This window comes from Anoplopoma fimbria, chromosome 24 (genome assembly GCF_027596085.1).
Source record: "Anoplopoma fimbria isolate UVic2021 breed Golden Eagle Sablefish chromosome 24, Afim_UVic_2022, whole genome shotgun sequence".
Classification (NCBI taxonomy): domain Eukaryota; kingdom Metazoa; phylum Chordata; class Actinopteri; order Perciformes; family Anoplopomatidae; genus Anoplopoma; species Anoplopoma fimbria.
Window position 1 is genome coordinate 14,167,175 of NC_072472.1, and position 14,152 is coordinate 14,181,326.

General features: G+C 38.7%; 1 protein-coding gene across 1 annotated transcript; it reads right to left on the minus strand.

The window, feature by feature from the left end:
- Nucleotides 1-10,118: 10,118 nt before the first annotated feature.
- Nucleotides 10,119-11,192, minus strand: waif2 (Wnt-activated inhibitory factor 2). Its single transcript, XM_054626569.1, has one exon. The coding sequence runs from the start codon at nt 11,190-11,192 to the stop codon at nt 10,119-10,121; it is 1,074 nt and encodes a 357-aa protein (XP_054482544.1).
- Between the last annotated feature and the right edge of the window lie 2,960 nt (nt 11,193-14,152).

Here is a 14,152-nt window from a genome sequence, read left to right on the forward strand (position 1 = left end):
TAATGAATCTGCCTGTAACAAACAAACCTTTTACTGTTCAGGCTTAAGCCTAATTAATCTCATCTGCATCTATTAGAGGGTTTTGCACCCTTGCAATTAAAACTGGAGTGTAATGGGAATGGGTGTACAGTGATATTAATGAGTTTGTAGTGTTTTCGAAGAGCTCAAGTATAAACCCCCTAATTGTCTAATAGTAACCTCTTCTCGGGTCTGTAGGAGATAGGCCTTCGAGCTCAGCCCTTATACGCCATTGACGCCTTTTCTGAAGTAGCCTTTATTAGTATTGGAAGTGTGATAAAAGTGTCATTAAACTTTAGATTGTGTTCACAGTTATTTGCTGCATTGGAATCGGACTAAAACTAAGTACTATGCAATCGCTAAAGAGATATAATTAATTGGAAAATAGGCCAAATGCACTCAAGACATCTAGAAGTTGCTTCTGTGCGGAGGCAGAAAATTCAAAATGCTTCTAAATATAATGTTGTATTTCAACCGAGCTGTAGCATGAGTTTTCAGAAATTTCACTATAAAAATGGAGGCACCAGCATTGATTTACCCACTATTCAATGTGACTTTAGGAATCCACCTAATATCCAGATGTTTCTGTGGTCACCATGAGAGTAGACAAATGAAAACCAGGTGGCCTGCTAAGTTACTGAAGGTTTATAATTATGAATGATTTTCCCCAGATTTAAAACATGTTGAACTCATTGGGGTTGTTTTTATGTGGGGTAATATGAGGCTGATGTTGCTGTAAACAGAGTACGTCAGTGGCCTGATAGTAGAAACACAGATATATTTAATGACATTGATGGCAAATGATAAAAAAACTGTATTTATAGTGGAGTTGACTGGTTTACACCTGATCCGCTCAATAAGGTCAGTATTTGGACTGACCGGCAGTATACAACTGAAACTTAAAAAATATGTTGTCTCCATACTATTCAAGCAGTTTGGAAGTCCACCAGTGTAATATACAGTATATCCTTCAAAAGAATTATCCAAGATCATCACAAGGTTATTACAATAAACATTTAGACATACCATCGTGAAAAACAGGGGTGAGTCTGTGTCAAAGCATTAAGGAGACTTTGAAAATAGGAAAAGTTAGTGATAAGGCCCAGCCAAGAGCCCAGCATGATCCATGAGAACAGAGCAGATAAGAGCCATCTTTAGGGTTATTGTTTAGCGCAGTATACCAACTGCAGAGATTTACCAGCAGAGGCGAAGTCAGAAAAACACAATATAAAGTTATAAGTTAAGGAAGGGCTCTTTACTTAAACCGTCACAGTAAGTTAGTATCATGTTAAAACTATACAAAGGGAATGAACTGTGCTGAACTGCAGTTTTAGATATCATTTACATTATTTTGTATAATTAACCAAAGGCTGTACCATTAAATGTTCATATTATGGGGGTTTAAAGAAATGGTGGCTTTTTTTGATTATTTGTAGTTGTTTGTAGGTATTTTTGGAATTAATGTGTCAGTTTTCCTCAAAATGTTATGTCTCTTTTTAAAATATTTCCATGGCTACTTTCCCTTCCATTTTAATGAATGAGGGAAGAGATTAATTAGGCAGTTCAATGGAGGGTTGTTTGTTTACAGGCAAGGTCATTAAGCATTGTTCCCCAGTGATGCCATCCCAACTGGGATTCATTAGAGAGACTCTTAGAGGCACGATCCTTTTGTCTCGGGTTATCGTGTCCTTTTTGACAATAGTTGGAGTTGGAGTTATAAATTTCAAGTTTAGTCTCATTAAAGTGTCAGACTGCCGGACGAGACTGAATATAAGAACATCTAACTTTATTTTATGTTCAAGTCAATCCCTGTTTGAATGGTAGATTGACCTTGGCTAACGTGTAATGTAATAAACCCATGACTAACTCGGCTTTGATGATTTGCACCAGGAGGGAGCTTATGAGCCTCAGCTGGGCTGTGATTTATATGGGTTATTGGGTAAAAATAGATTACATGACAACAGGCTCCTGATAAGGCAAGGACAAAAAAAACCTCCTTGAATTGAACTGGGCAGAGAGCCCTTACAGTGGATTTAGAGATTCAGGACCATGGACTCATTGTGCAGGCTTTTGTGAAACAGTTGGCAACGGGTTGATGAGGGGACTCATTAGCAAAATAAATGTTTTACCCCAAATTACTAACTTTTTATGTGTTAAAGTTTTAGGTGAAAATGATATTTAAACAAACTGCTGTTAACTAGTCATAGGCCTGCATGTGATTTATGGGTGCACCTTAACTGCCTGATCTACATTTCTTTAATCCTGGCATTGATTTATGATTCTCTTCACTCCAAGGTAGTGGATATAAAAGAGCACTTGCATGAAATTGCTGTGTGAAACTCCAATAAATTTACTTTCTCAGGGGACATGACAGCTTTGTAAGCTCCAGCGCAGTTATTATCTACCAATCTACATCAACTCCTCTAAAATAATGTCCACTGTACCTAAAAAAAAACAAAGACATTGACTATCAATGGTGTAATTGTTTGATTACTTTGAATTTTGCAAAAAAAGCTGAGTAGTACCAAGAAGTGACTTGTTCGTCTACTTAACTATCACCCCAAACTTCACCTCTATCACCCAAAAGTGAGTTGTGTATAAATGGATTTCCCCCCCTGCACTCATGACACAATGTTTGCATTTATGACTCACATAGTATGATACAAATCCATATAAATCTTTCGGACAGGTGTCCTCAGAAAACAAAACGCTCTCCGTTTTTTTAACCCATTAAACTTTCTAAATGACACTAATTGCTGATGTCATCACCAGAGCCTGTTGGCTCATGATTTTGCCTGTAACAAACAAAACCTTTTTTACTGTTTAGACTTCAGCCTAATTTATCTCATTTGCCTCTATTACAAAGCACTGAACTCGCTTTTAAATATCCCAATTAAAATCCTTTCCTAAATAATGTGTGTCGAGCCATGGCATCAGAAATGTTACCGTTACAGTAATAGTATTCTACAGGTCTAAGTTAATAAGTGCTCAACAATGCTTCATCAGTCTTAATAAGTCCTTTTCCCTCCACATCTGCTTTGATTACCTGATCCTCAATCATGTTGAATATCTAATTTAATATTTTGTGCTGTAAAGAATAAACTGCATATGTACCTTTTAATTATTTTATTTCCATTAATGCCCAAACTTATTCGACCAGTTTGATCAGTGTCTGTGGATAGTGAGTCATTTTTGTTGTTGTCATCAGCAGCATGATATCACAGCCATAAAGGTCATCTCTAATCTATATACTGTATACATAGTAATACACTGAGTAATCTGTCAGAATATAAGAGACCCTCTTATTTTCTGTATTGGAAATCAGAAGAGCATCCATAGTTCTTCCTCTGACAGATGTTTATTGACGTCTTTGATAATGTTCTAAACTGTTGTGTCTTTTCATGTTACATTGCATCATATCTTATTTCATTATCGTAAACATACTTTAAGATAACTAGTGTGACCACATCTTTCGTACACTTGTAACATATAATACGGTGTTGAAAGTGTTGTAGTGTTGAAATTTAGAAGTTAAGATTAGGAATGAATCAACACATTTTGTTGTCCGCGGAATAAGTGGACAGCCAAATAGCCACACGGGGGTAGTAGTTGGCAGATTTTAATGTTGGGTGCAAAAAGTTACTGTGCATTCAAATGCATGCTGGGCGATATAATGAGGTTGTACTCTTCTGAACAAATGAAAACTACAGCCCACAGAACATCATTAGAGCTGTATGTATCAGTTTTATCATTATATTGTAGAGATGTTATGTGAGTGCAGTAAACACATGAAACCAGGACTTAGCAGGATTTTGTTTTGAGGAATTTTCAAATATAAATGAGACTGGGAAAGAAAGGTGAAATACCTTGTACAGTAGCATGCTTTGGTTGCATGTTTAAATTCAGGTTGTAATAGTTGGCTTGAAATTGTTGTGAGAGGAGGGAGCTCTTCAGATGCTCAGAAAGTGACGGACAGGTTGTCAGAGCAGATGCTGTTTTCTCTGAGGCAACGGGCCAATGTGACCGCTCAGAGGATCTGCAGCTTCTCTCGAGCGAAGGACAACATGAAATATTTAAACTGCTGAGACTGCAACTTTTTATTTCACAGCCATTTGATTGAGAAGCAGCCTATTACATACTCATACTGCTCAAACGGGCTCGCTGGCAGCTAATTAGCAGAGCTGCAGTAGATGGTGCTGTGATAGATGGGAGTGAGATTTAATGAGCACCAAACATTTAGTAATTAGGCTGAATATTTGTCATGAGGCATTTAAAAGTTTTTAGAAATGCTTCAGTGATTAAAAAAGATTGTGTGTTACTGCAATATGAGCCACAGTGGTGTGCTTATGTTACCTGTGCTACATAATATGAGGCAATTATTTAAATGAGAAATCCAGAGCTGTTTGTCTGATATATAGAGTTTAAGTTCATATTTAAGCATATGAATGCTGTTTGTTCGTACCGTAGAATAAAGATATTTGACAGCCAGGACTAAAATACTTGTTCTAAAATAACCCGTGCCCGTGTTCTAGATTAACACGGGCATAGATCAATAAACTACTGATTTCAAGATATCATTCTAAGATATCATTCAAACTGAAAAACATGGGCTATTATGTTACTAAAATTGGCAGCTGAGCATGGCTTGATAAGTCAACAATAACTCTACACCTTAGACATCTAATTATTCATTCAAATATTGATAGAGAGATTTCTGCTTATATTTTTCTACTTATCCTTGAAGTACAGCCAAGCCAGTAAAAAAATAATTAGTGTCTCTTAGCAGCAAAGCAGCTGCTGATTCATTAGAGAAGCACCTATGATTGGCGTTAATTGGATTTTTCTGTTCTATTTTTGATCGCTGCCAGGTTCGGACTCTGAATGGTATTTCAAGACCGGTCAAGACCACATCTGCCTGTACATTGTCTGATTTTCTTGATTTACTTGTTTACATCATAACTTTGTTTGAGAAAAGAAAACAAAGGAACATTTCCCACAAATAAAATTCTCCTCTGCAAGGCCTTCTGATTATTTGATCAAGACATTTTTAATGGTACACTTACATACATACACACATACAGTATATATTGTAATAAAATGAAATTGAAGTTATGGATTTATCACATCAATTTAAGGAGTCACTATGGTTTGCATGTTCCCAATTTTTATTATGAGTGAGTCATTCAGTGTGGGACTCGTCTGGTCTTGGTCTTGCCTCAGTCTCGTCCTGCCTTGGTCTTGGTGTTGACTTGGTCTCATCCCCTCAAATTCTTGGTCATGACTTGATCTTGGTTCACGTGGCCTTGGATATAACCCTGCTGGGAGGTGAAGGATATATGGGATTCTTGTTAACCGAGTTATCAACCAAAACGAGCACCTCGCTGGAGAGAACTTGATTGAAATTAATGTGTGAAATCTTAGCAATTAATGTTTGCCCTACAGAGAGGGATTAAGGTCAAAACTCTCTCTCTGTATCTCTTTTAGAAGCTCGTCCCATGCTTTTGCTTAGAAATCGACAGTCAAGTCAATGGGTTTAATTAGTGTATAGATCTGAGACACCTGGACAGCTTGTTAAGACAGAATCTGTCCTCGCGGTCAAAGGTCAATTGACTAGCCAACTGTGTTTATCCACAGTCCAGGATTAATCAAAACCCAGGCCAGGACTGCAGTCATCCTCTTTAAAACCTGATGTGCATTTCTGAGCAAAACCCACAACCCTTTGAGGTTAGAGGCCAGACAAAAGTTCATAATATCACATTTCATAATATTGGTTCCCATGGTTTGTAATTACACTGCAGAGTAGCAAGACAATTTAAATATTGATTGGAGTAGTCCAGATGTAAAATGGGATTGATTATTCCTTCATTTCCTTTCTTGTCTTGTACAATACTTTTATGGTAGTCTCTGTTGGACTGTTGGATGTGTGAGCTTTGGCTGTATGAATTAAGTCAACAAAATAATATGATGAAATGCCAAATGCAAAGTGTTCCCTGAGGATGCATTTATCATCAAACAGGGCACAGTGACCCCAAACAAAAGGATTCACTCCTGCCTCTTTTGGCTCCTGGGAGTCTCTCTAATGAGCTCCAATTATGACGGCATTACCGATGAATGGTGGTTAATGACCTTGCCTGGAACAAACAAACTTTTTATTGTTCAAATTTAAGCTTAATTAATCTCAGAAGAACCTGTTAGGAGTCCTAAGCATGCACTCCATTATATACAGTAATACTTGAAGAGAATTTGGGGAGGGGGTGCTGACATTTAATTGAAAGTAACCATGGTCATTGTGTAATAATCAACCCTTCTCTGACACATATTCAAAGCTGTGTGGATTAAAAAGCCCTGGTCGACTTCTCCTTGGCTCTCCCTCTTTGGGGAATCCCCGTCCCCAACTTTAATTCCAATCCTTCAAAGTCTAATCTCAAGGGGACCTCTGAGGGATCATCAGAGATCTTCAAGGGCTGAGAGAAAGCGAACAATGACAGACATTAGAGGAGCATATTTACCCAGAATGCATTGTGATCTCTTATTTGCTCCGTGCTGTGGAATATCAATTGCTATACAAGTTTACATAGGGCAGGGTATGGTTTGATATTTCTCAATACCAGTGGCAATACGATATCTAAGTTTCAGTGCAGATATACCAAAATATGTATATATTTTTTTCATACTTCATTTTTCTAATGATAATAATATTAATATTTTCAAACTAATCTCTCTAATTTTAACACAAAGCATCCGCTCATTAATTTTGCCTGATTCAAATTGCAAATGAGCAAAGTTAATATTTAAACTAGGAAATATTAAGATATAGTAAATAAGAATAAGATTCTGACCAGATGTTTAATGCCAACTCTCAGTACTCAACTGTTTTTCATGCTAGAGCTGTAGTCTGATATATCAGCCAGACTCATATATCAGCCAATAATTATTGCGCATATTATCAGACGATAAGTAACAAGAACTTGCAGTTCAGAGATTCCAAACAAATTCAGTTTAAAGTAATTCCCCATAACATAGTTTGTCAACCAGAGAGCACTGACAAGTTGTTTTTTCAACATTAAAATGTCTTGCTCATTACGTATCTTGATCACAATTAATAGCAAAGAAAGAAATTTACTTTTTATCTTTAAACTCCCAAATATAGATGTAAAAAGTTAAACTGAAGCATTGTCCAACGAGATAGATTTGACCCTCATCCTCCTCCTGCCCCACAGGACCACATCTGCTTCTCCTCTCACACAATGCCAAACCACTTAATTTACCCTCAGAAGGCAGACGTTGCACATCCAGCAATCAATAACTAGTAACCATCAGACTACAAACTAGCAGACTCTTTTCCATATGTCACGACCTTCTCACATTTAGCTAGTGGTGCACACTGTTCCATCCGTGGTTGATGGGCTGTGAGACATCATAGAGAAAGTGTTGCTACGGAGGACAGATGGAGGCCATTTAAAAACTGGTCTGAAGTTCAGATGCTCAGTTTTGATTGAATTCTCTGATAGCAGCAGCTGTTCAACAATTAAAGAGGATATTTTCAAGTTCACTTTAGACATCTCCACTAGCTTGAAGTCGTGCTTTTGCCATTCACCTATAGAGCAAGAAGATGAGTCATCGCTTTGCATAAGCCAAGGACATTTGGTGTCTGGACTAAAGAACTCTAATGAATCTTTTTTTTCTCTACTCCCCTTTTCTTTATCTGTCTTCTTCCGTTCTTCCTTTTTCCACTGGGCTCAGCTTAAACCCCGTCCCTGCGTCCTTTACAAAGTCACTCAACTGGATAAAGTAATTTACCTGGATGAAGGGGAGCGAGAGAGGAGACTAGACGGAGACGGGGAGGCTGTGTCGTGTAGGCCAGGTCGTTCACAAACACTGTATTTCTAAGGAGAATTTAGGAAACACTGTATTTCTAAGGAGAATTTAGCAAGATGGCGGATGAACAAAGAAATGGAGCAATGACAAGTGAAGTGCAGAGTTGAAGCCTGAATGCTTTAAAAAAAAACAAATTCAGTCTTTTTAACCAACAACAGAAGACTGTGTGGTCTCTATCTCTGTATTTATATCCCAGACAATTAGAAAAAAAGGTGATAGGTAAAGAGGAAGGCCTAATGGTGTAGTCTTTAGCACTGTCGCCTCACACTAATAGGGATCTTGGTCTGAAACCGCTGGTGATAATCATACACAAAATATCTGCTAAAAATCAGCATGTTAGCATTTTCACAGTTGTTTGCATGCTATTGATAGCATTTCATTTTGTACCTATATAGATGGATGGCTTTTTGATGATCTATCTATCTATCTATCTATCTATCTATCTATCTATCTATCTATCTATCTATCTATCTATCTATCTATCTATCTCATCCATTCATCCACTGCTTTATTTACGAATATCTTATACTAACTTATTTTTACATGATGAGAACAGAAATGCCTATTCACAACCAGCCCACTGTTTCAAAATGATCTATTTATTAACGACGAATCATTTCTCGTCTCTTTGTCAAAAATCTGGTGTATTAATCACGTTTGTTAAGATTTATAGGAGAGTAAAATCAGGGGAAATCACACTGATTTTGGATAGTTTTGTCAGCCACTTCTTCCCATGCACAAACATTAATAAACTCTTAAATTATAAAACGTTACATGAGAAAATATGCAAACTATTACTTGTATATGAAACGAATGAAAATGAAAATCAGCTTTTTTGAAAATCACGTGTTTGAGTTGGAATATTCAGACTTATTATTCTCACACACACATTCCTACTCTCCTGCTGTTTTCCAGCTTTTCATGTTTGACCTTTAGCTAAGAGTGTTGATGAGCTCCAGGGTGCAGAGAGATACTGACTTCACGGGTTGATCGTGATTCTTCGTGGTTTATTCGTCACAGAGCTGATGAGATTAACGCTGCCGTTTCTTTCTGTTATACTGTCTATCCCTCAAACAGCTGACCTCTACAAACCTTGGATTATTTGGTGCTTTAAAAAGAAGCAGGTGAGATAGTCAAGACCTTTTCTGAAGAGCAGAAGTGCTGATGATGTGACATCGTACTACATTTCAGTTAAGCTTACTCAAAACTTCACATGAAGCCGAAGCACTCATTCACACCTGCTTGTAGCAATTTTACAAAAAAAAATTACAAAACGACTGGGAAACACTTCCTGTGTTTAATGTCTGGCACAGTTCTGCATGAAGTCAACATTTCCCGACAGTGATGATAAAATGCGCTGACATAAAGAACAATGCTAACTCGCCATTTTAATTTGACCTTTTATTTATGTTTTGGTTGGTTTTCTATGCCTACAACAGTCACATGCATGGTTAGATTCTGTCTCTTCGTTCACAGATAAACTGACCTGGTGTCAAATGATACACTTGTGTTATTTTCAGAGATTAAAGGCTGTTCAGAAAGGCCAGGTTGGTAACTTACCCCATGTTCTTGATGATGAAAAATGAGTTTACTCAAGCATCACCTGCTTGCACGAACATGGCACTTACCAGCTTCCTAGCCTCATCTTACCTGCCTCAGTCTCCTTCTCTACCACTTTTCTCTTTCACCCTTTGCAATATGCACTCCCTCAGTAGACCAGAAACAAAAATACCTTGTTCTTCCTGTGGGGTCTCCTGAATGTAGGCCATTCGTTTGCAACAATTTTCAAAGGGCCATAGTTTTTTTAGAAATAACATTGATTCACAATTTCATTCCTTTTTTTTTTCAATTCAGAAATTCTAAATACCTTTACTGTATTTTGTCACTTTGTTAATAAGATAAATAATACTAAGTTAGCCTGACAAGCTGCTGTAGACTGTGCAAGTTCACATGATGCATGAAGAGCATTCCTCTACTGAGGAGATACAATGTGTACAATAGTGCTTGGAAGTTTAAATATTCAGTTGTGCAAGATTAACACTTACTATAATAGTCTTTTAAAGTCATTAAACTGTGTTTGGCTCTGTGCATATCCCCGCCTGAGAGGAATGTCACATGCAGTTCATTGGCCTGCTGCTGAAAAAGATGAAACTGGTTGTAAAAACTATTGATTTGGATTGTAACAGGACACTGCCAGGGAAAAGTTGCCCCCCTTCAGTGGGTTAAACAGCCACGTTGGCCAGTCTCGGGTCCGAGTCCTGCTCGTAGCGGTAGTGGTAGACCTCCATCTGGTCCCGACACGCCTCTCTGATGTTGTTGAGCCACCGTTTGATGCCTCCCCGGTTCAGATACAGCACCATAAGAAACACCACCCCGATCAGAGCCAACACCAGACCGAGGAACACGTATGAAACCGCCTCGAGGTTCTCGTTCATACAATCCACGTCCTCTTCCCGGAGCTTCTCCACAGGAACCCCCTTCTTGGTCTCCGGCTCGCTGCACAGGAGACGCCCTGCATCCGGGCACTGGGATGAGTTCTTCAACCAGTAGTAAAACGCCTCAAGTTCACAGTTGCAACGAAAAGGGTTTAACGCCAAGTAGACGCGCACGCGCTTCTGCTGGTACAAAATGGTAACATTTCCCGCCCCTATGCTCTCTATTGAGTTATTTATGAGAACTAATGCGTGGAGATTATGCAAATCTAATCGCACCAAGGGAATTGACTTCAGCGCGTTTCCTGCTAACTCCAGTCTGTGGAGGTTGAGCAAACTTTGAGTGTTGAGCGCACCTGAGAGCTGCTCCGTGGCCTGCGGTAAAACAGAGTGGTTTAGGTAAAGAGAGCGAAGCTCCAGTAACCCGTGGAAAGCCCTGGCTGAGATCAACTCCAGCCGGTTGTGGCTCAGATCCAGCACATGCAACCGGGGAAGTCCCAGGAAGGCGTAAGGTTCAATAGCCTGTATCCCGTTATAGGACAGTGAGAGTGTCGTCATTTGCAACTCCGTCCCGTTGCTCATGAACGCACCACGCTGTAAAGTTGAAATGTTTCTCCCCTTGAGTATCAAGGTGGACGTCCACTCCGGTATGTCTCCCGGCACCTCGGTGTCCTCCCCATCACGGCAGGTCACTGTCCCCGAGTCTTTGGCACAGATGCAGGACGACGGGCAAGTATGATCCGTCCTGACAGGAGAAAACAACAAACACGCCACTGCTGCGTAATACAAACGCCACTGATTCCAAATAGAGAAAAGACACTTTGAACTGTCGGCACTGTAAAATATCCACATCTTCTCCCTCATTTAAGTCTCAAAGCAGGTCTGTTGCAAAGAAGGTGACCGACTACAGTCCTATGTGGCATGTAAAGTCGATTCAGTCCGGCTTCGGTTACTTTGAACCATAAGAATAGAAAAAGAAAATACACGCTCTTTCCACAGTCACCTCGGTGCTCTGTGTGGTTCTGTCCGGAGGAAAAAACGAGTTTTCTTTGGGATGTTTACGCATCGGTACGGTGGACAGCAGCCGAGTGTGGCTGTGTGAAAAGCTGCAGATATGCGCTCCCTTGGTGGTATTTTTGACGCCTGTCACTGAGAGAGAGAGAGAGAGGAGAGAGAAAAGAGAGGGAGAGTAGAGAGAGAGAGAGAGATGCTAGTGACAATATAAGCATCCTACTCCCAAATCATCCTAGTTATTAATTTCTAGATAGGATTAGTACACAGGGACATTTAATTGAAATATATAAAATTTATTAAGTTTTTATTAAAAAAAGTTATTAAGAGCAAAACATTTTTTATTTTCACCTTATGTTGCAGAAAGACTCTTGAGTTATTGTTACAAAAAAACCCAACCAAACCCCATCTTCCCAGTTTGAACGACATATTAGCTCATTTATCATGAATTAAGCCTGAATGGTTGCAAGACAATTAAACTCCAAAAGGTTTTGTTGTTTCCTTTCCATGCAACGTTTCCATCATTACAGTCTTAATTTATGGCAGCTTATGTTTGTTGCAAATCAGTTGCTGTAATTACGTGCGTGCAGTGGAGCCTGTTTTATGGGGCCTTTTGTCAATTCTTTCCGATTAATCCTTTTTCCAAATAAAGAAAACAGAATTTTGGAGAGCTGGACACACTCTCCACGTCTACAGCATAGAGTTGGCAAACAAATCAATAAGTTTGAATACATAAGCCGCTTCCAACTCTGAAATATGTGACGCTGGACTGACAAGGGGCTGGGGCTGTCATGTTGTTTCTGCTCATGACTGAACCGGAAAAACACAGAGTTTTAAATTCAAGCCTGGAAGTAGTGAGGGTGAGATGAAATATACTTTAATTAGCAAAAAAAAGGTTGCTTGAAACTTTGATATTGGGCACCTTGGCACAGAACATCACAAAAATTCAATAGGCTACATCTCTAATCTGAAGTAGAAAATGGTGACAATATTTTTAATATTCCTCCACAAACTAACATAATGAAGGACATATTAATAAGCCAGGAGCACAGACAATGTATTTGTTTAATTAAAGTATCTAAGTGATCAGTAGGAAATAAAGAGAGATAGAAATAAAGGCTGCTTATAGTAGGACAAAGAGAGTTAGAGGTTCAGCACTATGGACAGCTCCACATAGCACTGTAGTTGGCTTAAAAGCATCTTGTATTGTTCTTTGTTCACAAGCAAGCAATGAAAAAAGTATCCCGCAAACGGAAAGATGAAAGAGTGGAACGAAGAAAAGTGAAAGGCTCTGTAGTTTTTTTGTCTTTTAAACTGACAACAAACATAACATGAGCTGAGGAAGAATAATAAATACAGACGAAGACAGGAAGGAAGAAAGGTTCAGCACCATGGATAGCTCCAAATGGCAAAGCGGCGCAGTTTTGAGCAAGGAAACCATGCAATGAAACAAGGAAAGCAAAGAAATAAAAATACATAAATAAGCATACACTGTTTCCAGAGATTCAGGGCCATGGATAGCATAGAGGAATACAGCAATACTGGAAATAGTTAATTAATGAACGTAAGAAAGAAAGACTATAAGCTATTCAACAGTATCCACAACGCTCTCCGTCACGTGTGGTCCCATTTATAATAGACATTGGGCCCAGAAATAACTTTCAGGATGACCTGACCACGATGGCCTATTAACAAACCAAGTTCAAATCAAACCATTTGGGGTTTACTTAAATGGAGCAGATGTAAAGTAACCTTAAGCTGTCATTAGTCATTACTGACATGTAGTCACGGTCACAATGAGCAGGACTATGGGACTGTTCTTCTTTTTCACTCTTTCTCTCTATGTGTGTGTGTTTACTGAGTAATTGAGAGCAAACAACCGAACAAAGGGCATCAAACCGTGCCGTGTGTGTTCTGTCCCGATAAAGAAGAAGGTGTATCTGCAATCTGCCTTGAATTTTAGTGCCAGCCTTTTCAGTTTTCTACAGGCTTATGGCAACATCTCTCTGAACTGCATAGAAGAGGAACATGTGCAATGTATTAGTTACCATCTTATTTTGTAAAAGAATGTTGTTAAAAATCATCTGGATAAATACATTGCTTGCTGTGTTTATTTCAATAATTTAGACCCACAACATCATATATCTAGTCTATATGCCAGTCTCACAGGGCCAGCTGTATACAGGTATACTATGTAGCTGAAAGTATGTGGACGCCCCAAACATTACAGCCATTTGTGTTTGTTTAACATCTCTTTGTAAAACCATAGGCATTAATCCATTGCTATAACTCCACTCTTCTGACTTCAGGCTTTCCTCAAATTAAGCCACAGTAGCACTAGTAAGTTAAGGGAACTGATGTTGTGCAACAACCTCTCTAAGTCTCAATTTATCCAAAAGGTGTTGGATGTTGTTGAGATCAGGGCTCTATGCAGGACAGGCAAGTTCCTCTACACCGACCTGGGGAAAACCTTTTTTTTTGCTGTTAAAAAATTGATCTAAAATACCAGTGTATGCTATTACATTGATATTTTTCTTATTTAGAACTAAGAGGCCCAAACCATGAAAATAGCCCCCCACCAAAAGTGCAATTAACTATGTCGACAAGAGTATCCACATCATTTTGGCATTATGGTGTATATACAGTCTAGTAGAGTGCAGAATCATAACTGACTCAATGACGCTACTTGCATCATAAAGGAAATAGAACAGATATGAAAGACATATTGATCTTCTAATCTAACGCTCAGCAAGAACACAGATAATAATATTTATCACAATGTCAAAATATTCATTTAAAGGACCATAAGAACC